Source organism: Babylonia areolata, chromosome 12, assembly GCF_041734735.1.
Source record: "Babylonia areolata isolate BAREFJ2019XMU chromosome 12, ASM4173473v1, whole genome shotgun sequence".
In the NCBI taxonomy this organism is placed as follows: Eukaryota; Metazoa; Mollusca; class Gastropoda; order Neogastropoda; family Buccinidae; genus Babylonia; species Babylonia areolata.
Genome location: NC_134887.1, coordinates 2,159,022 through 2,172,735, shown reverse-complemented (window position 1 = coordinate 2,172,735; position 13,714 = coordinate 2,159,022). Strand labels below are relative to the sequence as shown.

General features: G+C 46.1%; 1 protein-coding gene across 13 annotated transcripts in view; it reads right to left on the bottom strand.

The window, feature by feature from the left end:
* The window catches only part of LOC143288315 (uncharacterized), a 151,588-nt gene that overhangs the window by 65,640 nt on the left and 72,234 nt on the right, over positions 1-13,714 (bottom strand). For all 13 annotated transcript variants that reach the window (XM_076596676.1, XM_076596678.1, XM_076596680.1 and 10 more), the window contains 5 exons: positions 13,415-13,567; positions 12,174-12,290; positions 8,419-8,476; positions 4,930-5,013; positions 1,025-1,092 (listed from right to left, as the gene is read on the bottom strand). In XM_076596676.1, coding sequence (XP_076452791.1) covers positions 1,025-1,092; positions 4,930-5,013; positions 8,419-8,476; positions 12,174-12,290; positions 13,415-13,567 — 480 coding nt within the window. The remainder of the gene's footprint in view (positions 1-1,024; positions 1,093-4,929; positions 5,014-8,418; positions 8,477-12,173; positions 12,291-13,414; positions 13,568-13,714) is intronic.

Genomic DNA, 13,714 nt, shown 5'->3' with positions numbered 1-13,714 from the left:
TACACTATGTACTGTGCCTCTCCCAGACTACACTATATACTGTGCCTTTCCTCCATCACAACACATTTTATACTCACATCACTATGAACTTTCGACAGTTCCTCCATCATGATCTTCTTTAATGTATCATTTCAATTTGATCTCAATTCAAGCTTTCATTCTATGTTGATTTAACGTCAGCTGACAATTTTGATTTCTCTCATTTTTTTGTTTTCACCTTCACCTATTTCCCACCCACCCCCACACACCTTCCCCACACCCCTTTTCCTCACGGACACAGACACTGTGGGCAAAGGAACATGGTCAAGCCACCACTGCCACAGTTTTCAACGCTGTTTGATTTCAAGTAACAGTCATATTTACACTGATTATAAAAAAATAAAGAGATAAGATTTCTGTGGCAAAGGTATACGCATCCATCTTTTAGAACCTGAAAAGTGAATACTTCTAAGACTGAACACTTCTGAAACACATTAATAATGAAATTATGCAGCACTTAATGTTTCATTTTCAATCACCAGAGAGCAGACCACTACACTGTTTCCCTGTACTTTGATGTGTCAGAAAATGAACTGTTCACAATAACAATTTTTGCATTTCTTGATAAATATGAAATCATCATCAGATTGTCTTTCAAAATTTTCAAAGCTCATATTCCTAAGACAAATGCACAAACCTGAAAATTTTTAAATACCTGAAATAAAATTCTCAACTTGTATTCTGAAATGAGCAAAGCATTGTGGAAACGATCCAAACTCAGCACCAGAAAACACCAGACCATTGAAACACAAAGATTAAAATCAAACCAAAATTTCTTCTCTTTCGTCAAACAATGCATTCTCATTTAATTCAAAATCAGAACAGTCATACACGTACAAATCAATACAGTCAAAGAGCCAAAAAAAGACCAAGGTGAACTGGGCAACTAAAGGGAGAGAAGTACAAGAATGAAAAGAACTGGCCACAAGGGGAGAGAAGAGAAGAGAGGAGGAATGCTGGGAAGGGCGGGAGGGACACAACTCACCAGTTTTGTGCGATCGTCCAGCAGCTCGGCACTCTTGTCCTTGCTGGCGCTCAGCTGTCGTTGTAAGTCTGAAAGAGGACCGTTACCATGACGATCAATGACACCCACACTTACACAGTGCCAATATACATCGTTGTAAGTCTGAAAGAGGACCGTTACCATGACGATGAATGACACCCACACTTACACAGTGCCAATATACATCATTGTAAGTCTGAAAGAGGACCGTTACCATGACGATGAATGACACCGACACTTACACAGTGCCAATATACATCGTTGTAAGTCTGAAAGAGGACCGTTACCATGACGATCAATGACACCGACACTTACACAGCACCAATATACATCGTTGTAAGTCTGAAAGAGGACCGTTACCATGACGATGAATGACACCCACACTTACACAGCACCAATATACATCGTTGTAAGTCTGAAAGAGGACCGTTACCATGACGATGAATGACACCAACACTTACACAGTGCCAATATACATCGTTGTAAGTCTGAAAGAGGACCGTTACCATGACGATGAATGACACCGACACTTACACAGCACCAACATACATCGTTGTAAGTCTGAAAGAAGACCGTTACCATGACGATGAATGCCGACACTTACACAGCGCCAATATACATCATTGTAAGTCTGAAAGAGGACCGTTACCATGACGATGAATGACACCGACACTTACACAGCGCCAATATACATCATTGTAAGTCTGAAAGAGGACCGTTACCATGACGATGAATGACACCGACACTTACACAGCGCCAATATACATCGTTGTAAGTCTGAAAGAGGACCGTTACCATGACAATGAATGACACCAACACCTACCAAGTGCCTATCCTCGGTCGGAAACCAAGCCCTAAGAGCTTTACAAACATAGTGTCATTTGCACAACAGGCTGCCTACCTGGGTAGAGCCGACTGACGGCTGCCTTAGGGCGCTCATCATTGGTTTCCTCTGTCAGTCATGCACACAAACACACTCACACAGACATGTAACATTTTTCGTGTATGACCATTTTATTTATTTGCCCTGCCATGTATGCAGCCATACTCCATTTTCGGGGAAGTGCATGCTGGGTATGTTCTTGTTTCCATAACCCACTGAATGCTGACATGGATTACAGGATCTTCAGTGGGCGTATTTGATCTTCTGCATGCGTATACACACAAAGGGGGTTCAGGCACTAGCAGGTCTGCACATATGTTGACCTGGGAGATTGGAAAAATCACCACCCTCTACCCACCAGACACTGTCACCGAGATTCGAACTTTAACCACGTCCTTATTGCACCCGCATCATCAACATCATTTGTCACTGATAATGTGGCACTACCAAACGTTGTCTCCATTTCACCACCTTCACTGTCAACATGATTCAACCAGGTAACAACATACAGAATACTGAACACTTCATTACCTCAACAAGAGAAATTCGTCTGTGGTGTAAGACACATACATCACACACAACAATCACAGTAATTCAACATGTATACATAGGAAAACATAATGCTTCGATGTCAACCCTGGGGCAACCCAAGTGTTCAATCAATAATCACAGAAGACAACAACAACAGCAGCAGCAGCAGAAACCTTAGAAGGTAACTTTAGAGTAAATCACACATACATCATCACAGCCATACATGTGCAATGAAAATCACAGTTACAGAATATGCACAAAATAGCATACTAAAGTAGACATAGACATAAAATAACAATATGCAATTCAACAGTATTTTGAGTTAAGATGTCATATTCCATGTGCATACACTCTGGCATACATTTTGAGTCACATATTTTGATGAAAAATTTTTGTTGTTCAGTAGCAGAGTTGACGCAGGAACAACGCTGCATTTGGTTGTTTTTCAATGCTGGAACCACAGAAACGTTTGCCTGACGCTGCAGCTCAAGCACAGCTGGTGGTGGTGTTGGTCTTTCAATCCAGCATCGCTGGCACTGAGAGGGAAACGCTGCTGACTGTCAAGAGAAGCACCCTGATGGTAGGTGAGTCAGTCATACCTGTCAAGAGAAGCACCCTGATGGTGAGTCAGTCATACCTGTCAAGAGAAGCACCCTGATGGTGAGTCAGTCATACCTGTCAAGAGAAGCACCCTGACTGGTGAGTCAGTCATACCTGTCAAGAGAAGCACCCTGACAGTGGGTGAGTCAGTCATACCTGTCAAGAGAAGCACCCTGATGGTAGGTGAGTCAGTCATACCTGTCAAGAGAAGCACCCTGACAGTGAGTCAGTCATACCTGTCAAGAGAAGCACCCTGATGGTAGGTGAGTCAGTCATACCTGTCAAGAGAAGCACCCTGATGGTGAGTCAGTCATACCTGTCAAGAGAAGCACCCTGACAGTAGGTGAGTCAGTCATACCTGTCAAGAGAAGCACCCTGACAGTGGGTGAGTCAGTCATACCTGTCAAGAGAAGCACCCTGACTGGTGAGTCAGTCATACCTGTCAAGAGAAGCACCCTGACAGTGGGTGAGTCAGTCATACCTGTCAAGAGAAGCACCCTGACAGTGGGTGAGTCAGTCATACCTGTCAAGAGAAGCACCCTGATGGTAGGTGAGTCAGTCATACCTGTCAAGAGAAGCACCCTGACAGTGGGTGAGTCAGTCATACCTGTCAAGAGAAGCACCCTGACAGTGAGTCAGTCATACCTGTCAAGAGAAGCACCCTGACAGTGGTGGGTCAGTCATACCTGTCAAGAGAAGCCCCCTGACAGTGAGTCAGTCATACCTGTCAAGAGAAGCACCCTGACAGTGAGTCAGTCATACCTGTCAAGAGAAGCACCCTGACTGGTAGGTGAGTCAGTCATACCTGTCAAGAGAAGCCCCCTGACAGTGAGTCAGTCATACCTGTCAAGAGAAGCACCCTGACAGTGGGTGGGTCAGTCATACCTGTCAAGAGAAGCACCCTGACAGTGGGTGAGTCAGTCATACCTGTCAAGAGAAGCACCCTGACAGTGGGTGAGTCAGTCATACCTGTCAAGAGAAGCACCCTGACAGTGAGTCAGTCATACCTGTCAAGAGAAGCACCCTGATGGTAGGTGAGTCAGTCATACCTGTCAAGAGAAGCACCCTGACAGTGAGTCAGTCATACCTGTCAAGAGAAGCACCCTGATGGTAGGTGAGTCAGTCATACCTGTCAAGAGAAGCACCCTGATGGTAGGTGAGTCAGTCATACCTGTCAAGAGAAGCACCCTGACAGTGAGTCAGTCATACCTGTCAAGAGAAGCACCCTGATGGTAGGTGAGTCAGTCATACCTGTCAAGAGAAGCACCCTGATGGTAGGTGAGTCAGTCATACCTGTCAAGAGAAGCACCCTGACAGTGGGTGAGTCAGTCATACCTGTCAAGAGAAGCACCCTGATGGTAGGTGAGTCAGTCATACCTGTCAAGAGAAGCACCCTGACAGTGGGTGAGTCAGTCATACCTGTCAAGAGAAGCACCCTGACAGTGGGTGAGTCAGTCATACCTGTCAAGAGAAGCACCCTGATGGTAGGTGAGTCAGTCATACCTGTCAAGAGAAGCACCCTGATGGTGAGTCAGTCATACCTGTCAAGAGAAGCACCCTGACAGTGAGTCAGTCATACCTGTCAAGAGAAGCACCCTGACAGTGGGTGAGTCAGTCATACCTGTCAAGAGAAGCACCCTGACAGTGGGTGAGTCAGTCATACCTGTCAAGAGAAGCACCCTGACAGTGGGTGAGTCAGTCATACCTGTCAAGAGAAGCACCCTGATGGTGAGTCAGTCATACCTGTCAAGAGAAGCACCCTGACAGTGAGTCAGTCATACCTGTCAAGAGAAGCACCCTGACGGTGGGTGAGTCAGTCATACCTGTCAAGAGAACCTCCTGACATGGGGCTGAAGGTGAGAGGGAAACTTACCTGAGGACTGCGACTTGAGAGAGCGCAGTTCATCGTTGGCTGCAGCATGGTTCGCTTCCAGTGTCTGCAGCTTGTTTGTCAGTCCTGCACACAGGTTAATCACACGCTGATAGACCACAGGTTAACCACACGCCGACAGACCACAGGTTAACCACACGCCGACAGACCACAGGTTAACCACACGCCGACAGACCACAGGTTAACCACATACCGATAGGCCACAGGTTAACCACACGCCGACAGACCACAGGTTAACCACACGCCGATAGACCACAGGTTAACCACACGCCGACAGACCACAGTTAACCACATACCGATAGGCCACAGGTTAATCACACGCCAACAGACCACAGTTAACCACATACCGATAGGCCACAGGTTAATCACACGCCGACAGACCACAGTTAACCACATACCGATAGGCCACAGGTTAACCACACGCCGACAGACCACAGTTAACCACATACCGATAGGCCACAGGTTAATCACACGCCAACAGACCACAGTTAACCACATGCCGACAGACCACAGGTTAACCACACGCCGACAGACCACAGGTTAACCACATACCGATAGGCCACAGGTTAACCACACGCCGACAGACCACAGGTTAACCACACGCCGACAGACCACAGGTTAACCACACGCCAATAGACCACAGGTTAACCACATCCTGTTAAACCACACGTTAACCACACCCTGTTAGACCACAGGTTAACCACACACCGTTAGACCACAAGCTGTTAGACCACAGGTTAACCACACCCTGTTAGACCACAGGTTAACCACACACCGTTAGACCACAAGCCGTTAGACCACAGGTTAACCACACCGTTAGACCACAGGTTAACCACACTGTTAGACCACAGGTTAACCACACCGTTAGACCACAGGTTTACCACAAGCTGTTAGACCACAGGTTAACCACAAAACAACTGAAGGCAGCAACACAACACAACTGGACATAACACAACAAAATAGGACACAACACTACACGACATGACACCAAACAGCACCTCACCACACCACCCCAACCACACACAACACCACACCAACCACACACAACACCACACCAACCACACACAACACACCACACCAACCACACACACCACACCACACCAACCACACACCACACCACACCAACCACACACCACACCAACCACACACAACACCAACCACACACTACACCACACCACACCATACCAACCACACACTACACCACACCAACCACACACTACACCACACCACACCACACCAACCACACACTACACCACACCACACCACACCAACCACACACTACACCACACCACACCACACCAACCACACACTACACCACACCACACCATACCAACCACACACCACACCACACCAACCACACACTACACCACACCACCCCACCCCACACCAACCACACACTACACCACACCACACCATACCAACCACACACTACACCACACCACCCCACCCCACACCAACCACACACTACACCACACCAACCACACACCAACCACACACTACACCACCCCACCCCACACCAACCACACACTACACCACACCACCCCACCCCACACCAACCACACACAACACCACACCACACCAACCACACACCACACTACCCCAACCACACACTACACCACACCACCCCACACCAACCACACACTACACCAACCACACACAACACCCCACCACACCAACCACACACCACACTACCCCAACCACACACCACACTACCCCAACCACACACTACACCACACCACCACACACCACCCCACAAACCATACCACACCACACCACACCACACCACAGCACACCACACCACAAACCACACCACACCACACCACACCCCACACCACAAACCACACAGCACATCACACACCACCAACCACCACACCACACCACCCCACCCCACCCCACACCACACAACACCATGATACACACCACACCACACCACACACCACACTACACCACATGACACAACAAATCAGGACACCACACAACAGAACACTTGACACCACAACAAGACACTTGACACCACACACCACAGCAGGACATGACAAAACACAACACACCACAACAAAACACGACACCACACAATAAGACACTTGACACCACACAACTTGACACCGCACGACAGGACACTTGACACCACACAACAGGACACTTGACACCACACAACTTGACACCACACGACAGGACACTTGACACCACACAACAAGACACTTGACACCACAACTTGACACCACACAACAGGACACTTGACACCACACGACAGGACACTTGACACCACACAACTTGACACCACACGACAGGACACTTGACACCACACAACAGGACACTTGACACCACACGACAGGACACTTGACACCACACGACAGGACACTTGACACCACACAACTTGACACCACACGACAGGACACCACACAACTTGACACCACACAACTTGACACCACACAACAGAACACTTGACACCACACGACAGGACACCACACAACTTGACACCACACAACTTGACACCACACGACAGGACACCACACAACTTGACACCACACAACTTGACACCACACGACAGGACACCACACAACTTGAACCTACACAACAGGACACTTGACACCACACCACAACAGGACACAACAAAACACAACACAACACACCACAACAGGACACAACAAAACACAACACACCACAACAGGACACAACACCACACCACAACAGGACACAACAAAACACAACACACCACAACAGGACACAACACCACACCACAACAGGACACAACAAAACACAACACACCACAACAGGACACAACAAAACACAACACAACAACAACACACCACAACAGGACACAACACAACACAACACACAACACCACACCACAACAGGACACAACAAAACACAACACACCACACCACAACAGGACACAACAAAACACAACACACCACAACAGGACACACCACACCACAACAGGACACAACACACCACAACAGGACACAACACACCACACCAGGACACAACAAAACACAACACAACAGGACACAACAAAACACAACACAACACACCACAACAGGACACAACACAACACAACACCACACCACAACAGGACACAACACAACACAACACCACACCACAACAAGACACAACACAACACAACACAACACACCACAACAGGACACAACACACCACACCACAACAGGACACAACAAAACACAACACCACACCACAACAGGACACAACAAAACACAACACACCACACCACAACAAGACACAACACAACACAACACAACAAGACACAACAAAACACAACACACCACACCACAACAGGACACAACAAAACACAACACACCACAACAGGACACAACAAAACACAACACCACACCACAACAGGACACAACAAAACACAACACACCACACCACAACAGGACACGACACACCACAGCAGGACACAGCACCACACAGCAGCACACCACAGCAGCAAACAGCAGCACAGCCACTGACCTTCCAGGGACTCCTGCAGCTTCTGACAGCGCTCACTGCTGGCCGCCAGCTCCTCTTTCTGCAACACACGCACCACAGCCATAAAGCATTGGACTTTCCATCTCAGGGTCCCTGGTTCCAATCTCCTTCACGGTACCTGCTGGCTAAAGGGTGGAGATTTTTCCGATCTTCCTGGTCAACATATGTGTAGACCTGCTTAATGCCTGAACACTCTTCGTGTGTATACGCACCCAGAAGATCAAATACGCACGTTAAAGATCTTGGAATCCATGTCAGCATCCTGTGGGTAATGGAAACAAGAACATACCCAGCATGCACACCCCTGAAAACAGATTACGGCTGCCTATATGGTGGGGTAAATAAAAAGTCATCCACATAAAAAGTTACATGTCTGTCTGAGTGTGCATGAGTGCGTGACTGAAACCTGACTGAATGACACAGGAACCAAGGCTAGGTGCTATATCATTAGACAAGTATCCATATCAGTCATTCATTAGATAAGTATCCGTGTCATTCATTAGATAAGTATCCATATCATTCATTAGATATAAGTATCCATATCATTCATTAGATATAAGTATCCATATCATTCATTAGATAAGTATCCACATCATTCATTAGATAAGTATCCACGTCATTCATTAGATAAGTATCCATGTCATTCATTAGATATAAGTATCCACATCATTCATTAGATAAGTATCCATATCATTCATTAGATAAGTATCCACATCATTCATTAGATAAGTATCCATATCATTCATTAGATATAAGTATCCATATCATTCATTAGATATAAGTATCCATATCATTCATTAGATAAGTATCCATATCATTCATTAGATAAGTATCCATATCATTCATTAGATAAGTATCCATATCATTCATTACATATAAGTATCCATGTCATTCATTATATATAAGTATCCATATCATTCATTAGATATAAGTATCCATATCATTCATTAGATATAAGTATCCATATCATTCTTTAGATATAAGTATCCATATCATTCATTAGATATAAGTATCCATGTCATTCATTATATATAAGTATCCATGTCATTCATTATATATAAGTATCCATATCATTCATTACATATAAGTATCCATATCATTCATTATATATAAGTATCCATATCATTCATTATATATAAGTATCCATATCATTCATTATATATAAGTATCCATATCATTTATTCAGCATCCATCACCACACGTCACCACAGCAGGATCCATTCAGGTTCAAAAATTGAAAATTCCAGGACTCTTCTAAAACTTTTTCACACCATTTTCTGTATTTCCCCATGACTACAAACATACAATTTTGGTCTCACAAAATCTACTTTTTCTGTTATCAAAATGGCCAGCTGGGAAGATAAATTAAAAAAAGAAAAAAAAGAAAAAAAAGGCTGTGCTTTGCGTGTCCATGATGGAGCAGTGGGAGATACAATGGTAAAGATGCACACCTTACATCTTGGGTTCAACACCATTACTGCACATAATTGCTATTGACCTCTACACATCTTTGGATGAAACCTTGTCTCTGCACATATACCGACACTACACAAGTGATGATCGTCACAAGTTATCATAATTCATCATATCTTTCTTCATTCTTTGATCAATGTGGGTTCCCTTTACGGCTTTATGTTCAACTCCATCACTTTGACACGGATTCCATCACTTTCCAGTCCTGGAACATCATGTGACCAAATTCCAACCCTTTCCAGCCCTGGAACATCATGTGATCAAATTCCATCCCTTTCCAGTCCTGGAACATCATGTGATCGAATTCCTTCCCTTTCCAGTCCTGGAACATCATGTGATCAAATTCCACCCCTTTCCAGTCCTGGAACATCATGTGATCAAATTCCACCCCTTCCTGGAACATCATGTGATCAAATTCCACCCCTTTCCAGTCCTGGAACATCATGTGATCAAATTCCACCCCTTTCCTGGAACATCATGTGATCAAATTCCACCCCTTCCCAGTCCTGGAACATCATGTGATCAAATTCCACCCCTTTCCAGTCCTGGAACATCATGTGATCAAATTCCACCCCTTTCCAGTCCTGGAACATCATGTGATCAAATTCCATCCCTTTCCAGTCCTGGAACATCATGTGATCAAATTCCAACCCTTTCCAGTCCTGGAACATCATGTGATCAAATTCCACCCCTTTCCAGTCCTGGAACATCATGTGATCAAATTCCACCCCTTTCCAGTCCTGGAACATCATGTGATCAAATTCCACCCCTTTCCAGTCCTGGAACATCATGTGATCAAATTCCACCCCTTTCCAGTCCTGGAACATCATGTGATCAAATTCCACCCCTTCCTGGAACATCATGTGATCAAATTCCTTCCCTTTCCAGTCCTGGAACATCATGTGATCAAATCCCTTCCCTTTCCCAATCCTGGAACATCATGTGATCAAATTCCACCCCTTTCCAGTCCTGGAACATCATGTGATCAAATTCCACCCCTTTCCAGTCCTGGAACATCATGTGATCAAATTCCACCCCTTCCTGGAACATCATGTGATCAAATTCCACCCCTTTCCAGTCCTGGAACATCATGTGATCAAATTCCTTCCCTTTCCAGTCCTGGAACATCATGTGACCAAATTCCAACCCTTTCCAGTCCTGGAACATCATGTGATCAAATTCCTTCCCTTTCCAGTCCTGGAACATCATGTGATCAAATTCCACCCCTTTCCAGTCCTGGAACATGTGATCAAATTCCATCCCTTTCCAGTCCTGGAACATCATGTGATCAAATTCCATCCCTTTCCAGTCCTGGAACATCATGTGATCAAATTCCTTCCCTTTCCAGTCCTGGAACATCATGTGATCAAATTCCATCCCTTTCCAACCCTGGAACATCATGTGATCAAATTCCTTCCCTTTCCAGTCCTGGAACATCATGTGATCAAATTCCATCCCTTTCCAACCCTGGAACATCATGTGATCAAATTCCTTCCCTTTCCAGTCCTGGAACATCATGTGATCAAATTCCACCCCTTTCCAGCCCTGTAACATCATGTGATCAAATTCCTTCCCTTTCCAACCCTGGAACATCATGTGATCAAATTCCTTCCCTTTCCAGTCCTGGAACATCATGTGATCAAATTCCACCCCTTTCCAGCCCTGTAACATCATGTGATCAAATTCTTTGCAGAATTTCCCTGTGCCCCGTGTGGACCCTGTCAGTCACCTCAGACACACGACTTTCGGCAGCAGCAGAAGGGCAGAAGGTTTCAGACGCTCATCTCCCAACACAGTGTCTGTGAGGGTCTGGGTTCGAACCCCGATCTCACTCACTCTCCCAAGTTTGACTGCAATATCAAACTCTAGCCCTTTGGATGAGACGAAAAACCCAGGTCCCATGTGTTGCACAGCAATTTGCGCACTGAAAAAGAACCTGTGGCAATAAAAGTGTCGTCCTCTGGCAAAACTCTGTACAAGAACTGCACTCTGATAGGTACACAAATACATATACATGCACTCCAGGCTGGACTCAGTGTGTTGGGTTGTAGCTGTCGGTGCAGCAGACGCCTGGCAGATGTGGTGTGTGACTTTAATAAATGCGATTTGCTTTCACACAATGTTTCAAACATTAAGGACTTAAAACAACACTTTTCCACATATTGTTTGAGGACTTAAAAACACAGTGTGTGTGAGTGTGTGTGTGTGTGTGTGTGTGTGTGTGTGTGTGAGTGGGGGGGAGGAGGGGTGCGGGGGGCACTGACCATTTCAGCCAGCTGGTCATGGGCCTGCTTCAGGTCTCGCCGCTGGGCCACCGCCTGCTCTTCCATCTCCGAGATCCGCTGGTTCTTCTCCTCCAGCTCCACACTCACCTGACTCGACTGACACACACACACACATGGATTACACACACACACACACATGGATCACACACACACACATGGATTACACACACACACACATGGATTACACACACACACACACACATGGATTACACACACATACACACATGGATTACACACACACACATGGATTACACACACACACACACACATGGATTACACACACACACACACATGGATTACACACACACACACACACATACACACACACACACGGATTACACACACACACACATGGATCACACACACACACATGGATTACACACACACACACACATGGATTACACACACACACATGGATCACACACACACACATGGATTACACACACACACACACACACACACACACATGGATCACACACACACACATGGATTACACACACACACACACACATGGATCACACACACACACATGGATTACACACACACACATGGATCACACACACACACATGGATCACACACACACACACACACACACACACATGGATCACACACACACACATGGATTATACACACACACACACACACATGGATTACACACACACACACACACACACACACACACACATGGATTACACACACACACACACACACATGGATTACACACACACACACACATGGATTACACACACACACACACACATGGATTACACACACACACACACACACATGGATTACACACACACACACACATGGATTACACACACACACATGGATTACACACACACACAATGGATTACACACAACCACACATGGATTACATACACACACACACACACATGGATTACACACACACACACACACACGGATTACACACACACACACATGGATTACACACACACACACACACACACACACACATGGATTACACACACACACACACACATGGATCACACACACACACACACACACGGATCACACACACACACACACACACATGGATTACACACACACACATGGAATATATACATACACATACACACATGGATTACATACATACAAACACACACATGGAATATATATACAAACACACAGACACAAATGGTACACACACACACACGAATACACACACACACACGATTCCAACCCCCTGGTGCGTTACCTTGGCCCCGTCCTCAAGGCGCGAGGCCTCAAACTGCTGCAGACGGCTGTGGGCCTGAGACAGCTTGTGGGTCAGGTCGTCCACCTGGTCCAGGGAGGAGGTCAGCGAGGAGGTCTGCTCCGACAGTCGCAGCTCCTGGGCCTGCGACGTGCACTGCACACACGCCAGACAGATCTGCCCCGCGCCCTCTGTCATCGCCGCAACCACCACCACCACCATCACAACCACCTCTCTTCTTCTCTCTTTGCTTTACTGAGGGGGGTGGGGGGGTGGGGGGGGGGAGGGTTCCTTGTCTGTTGA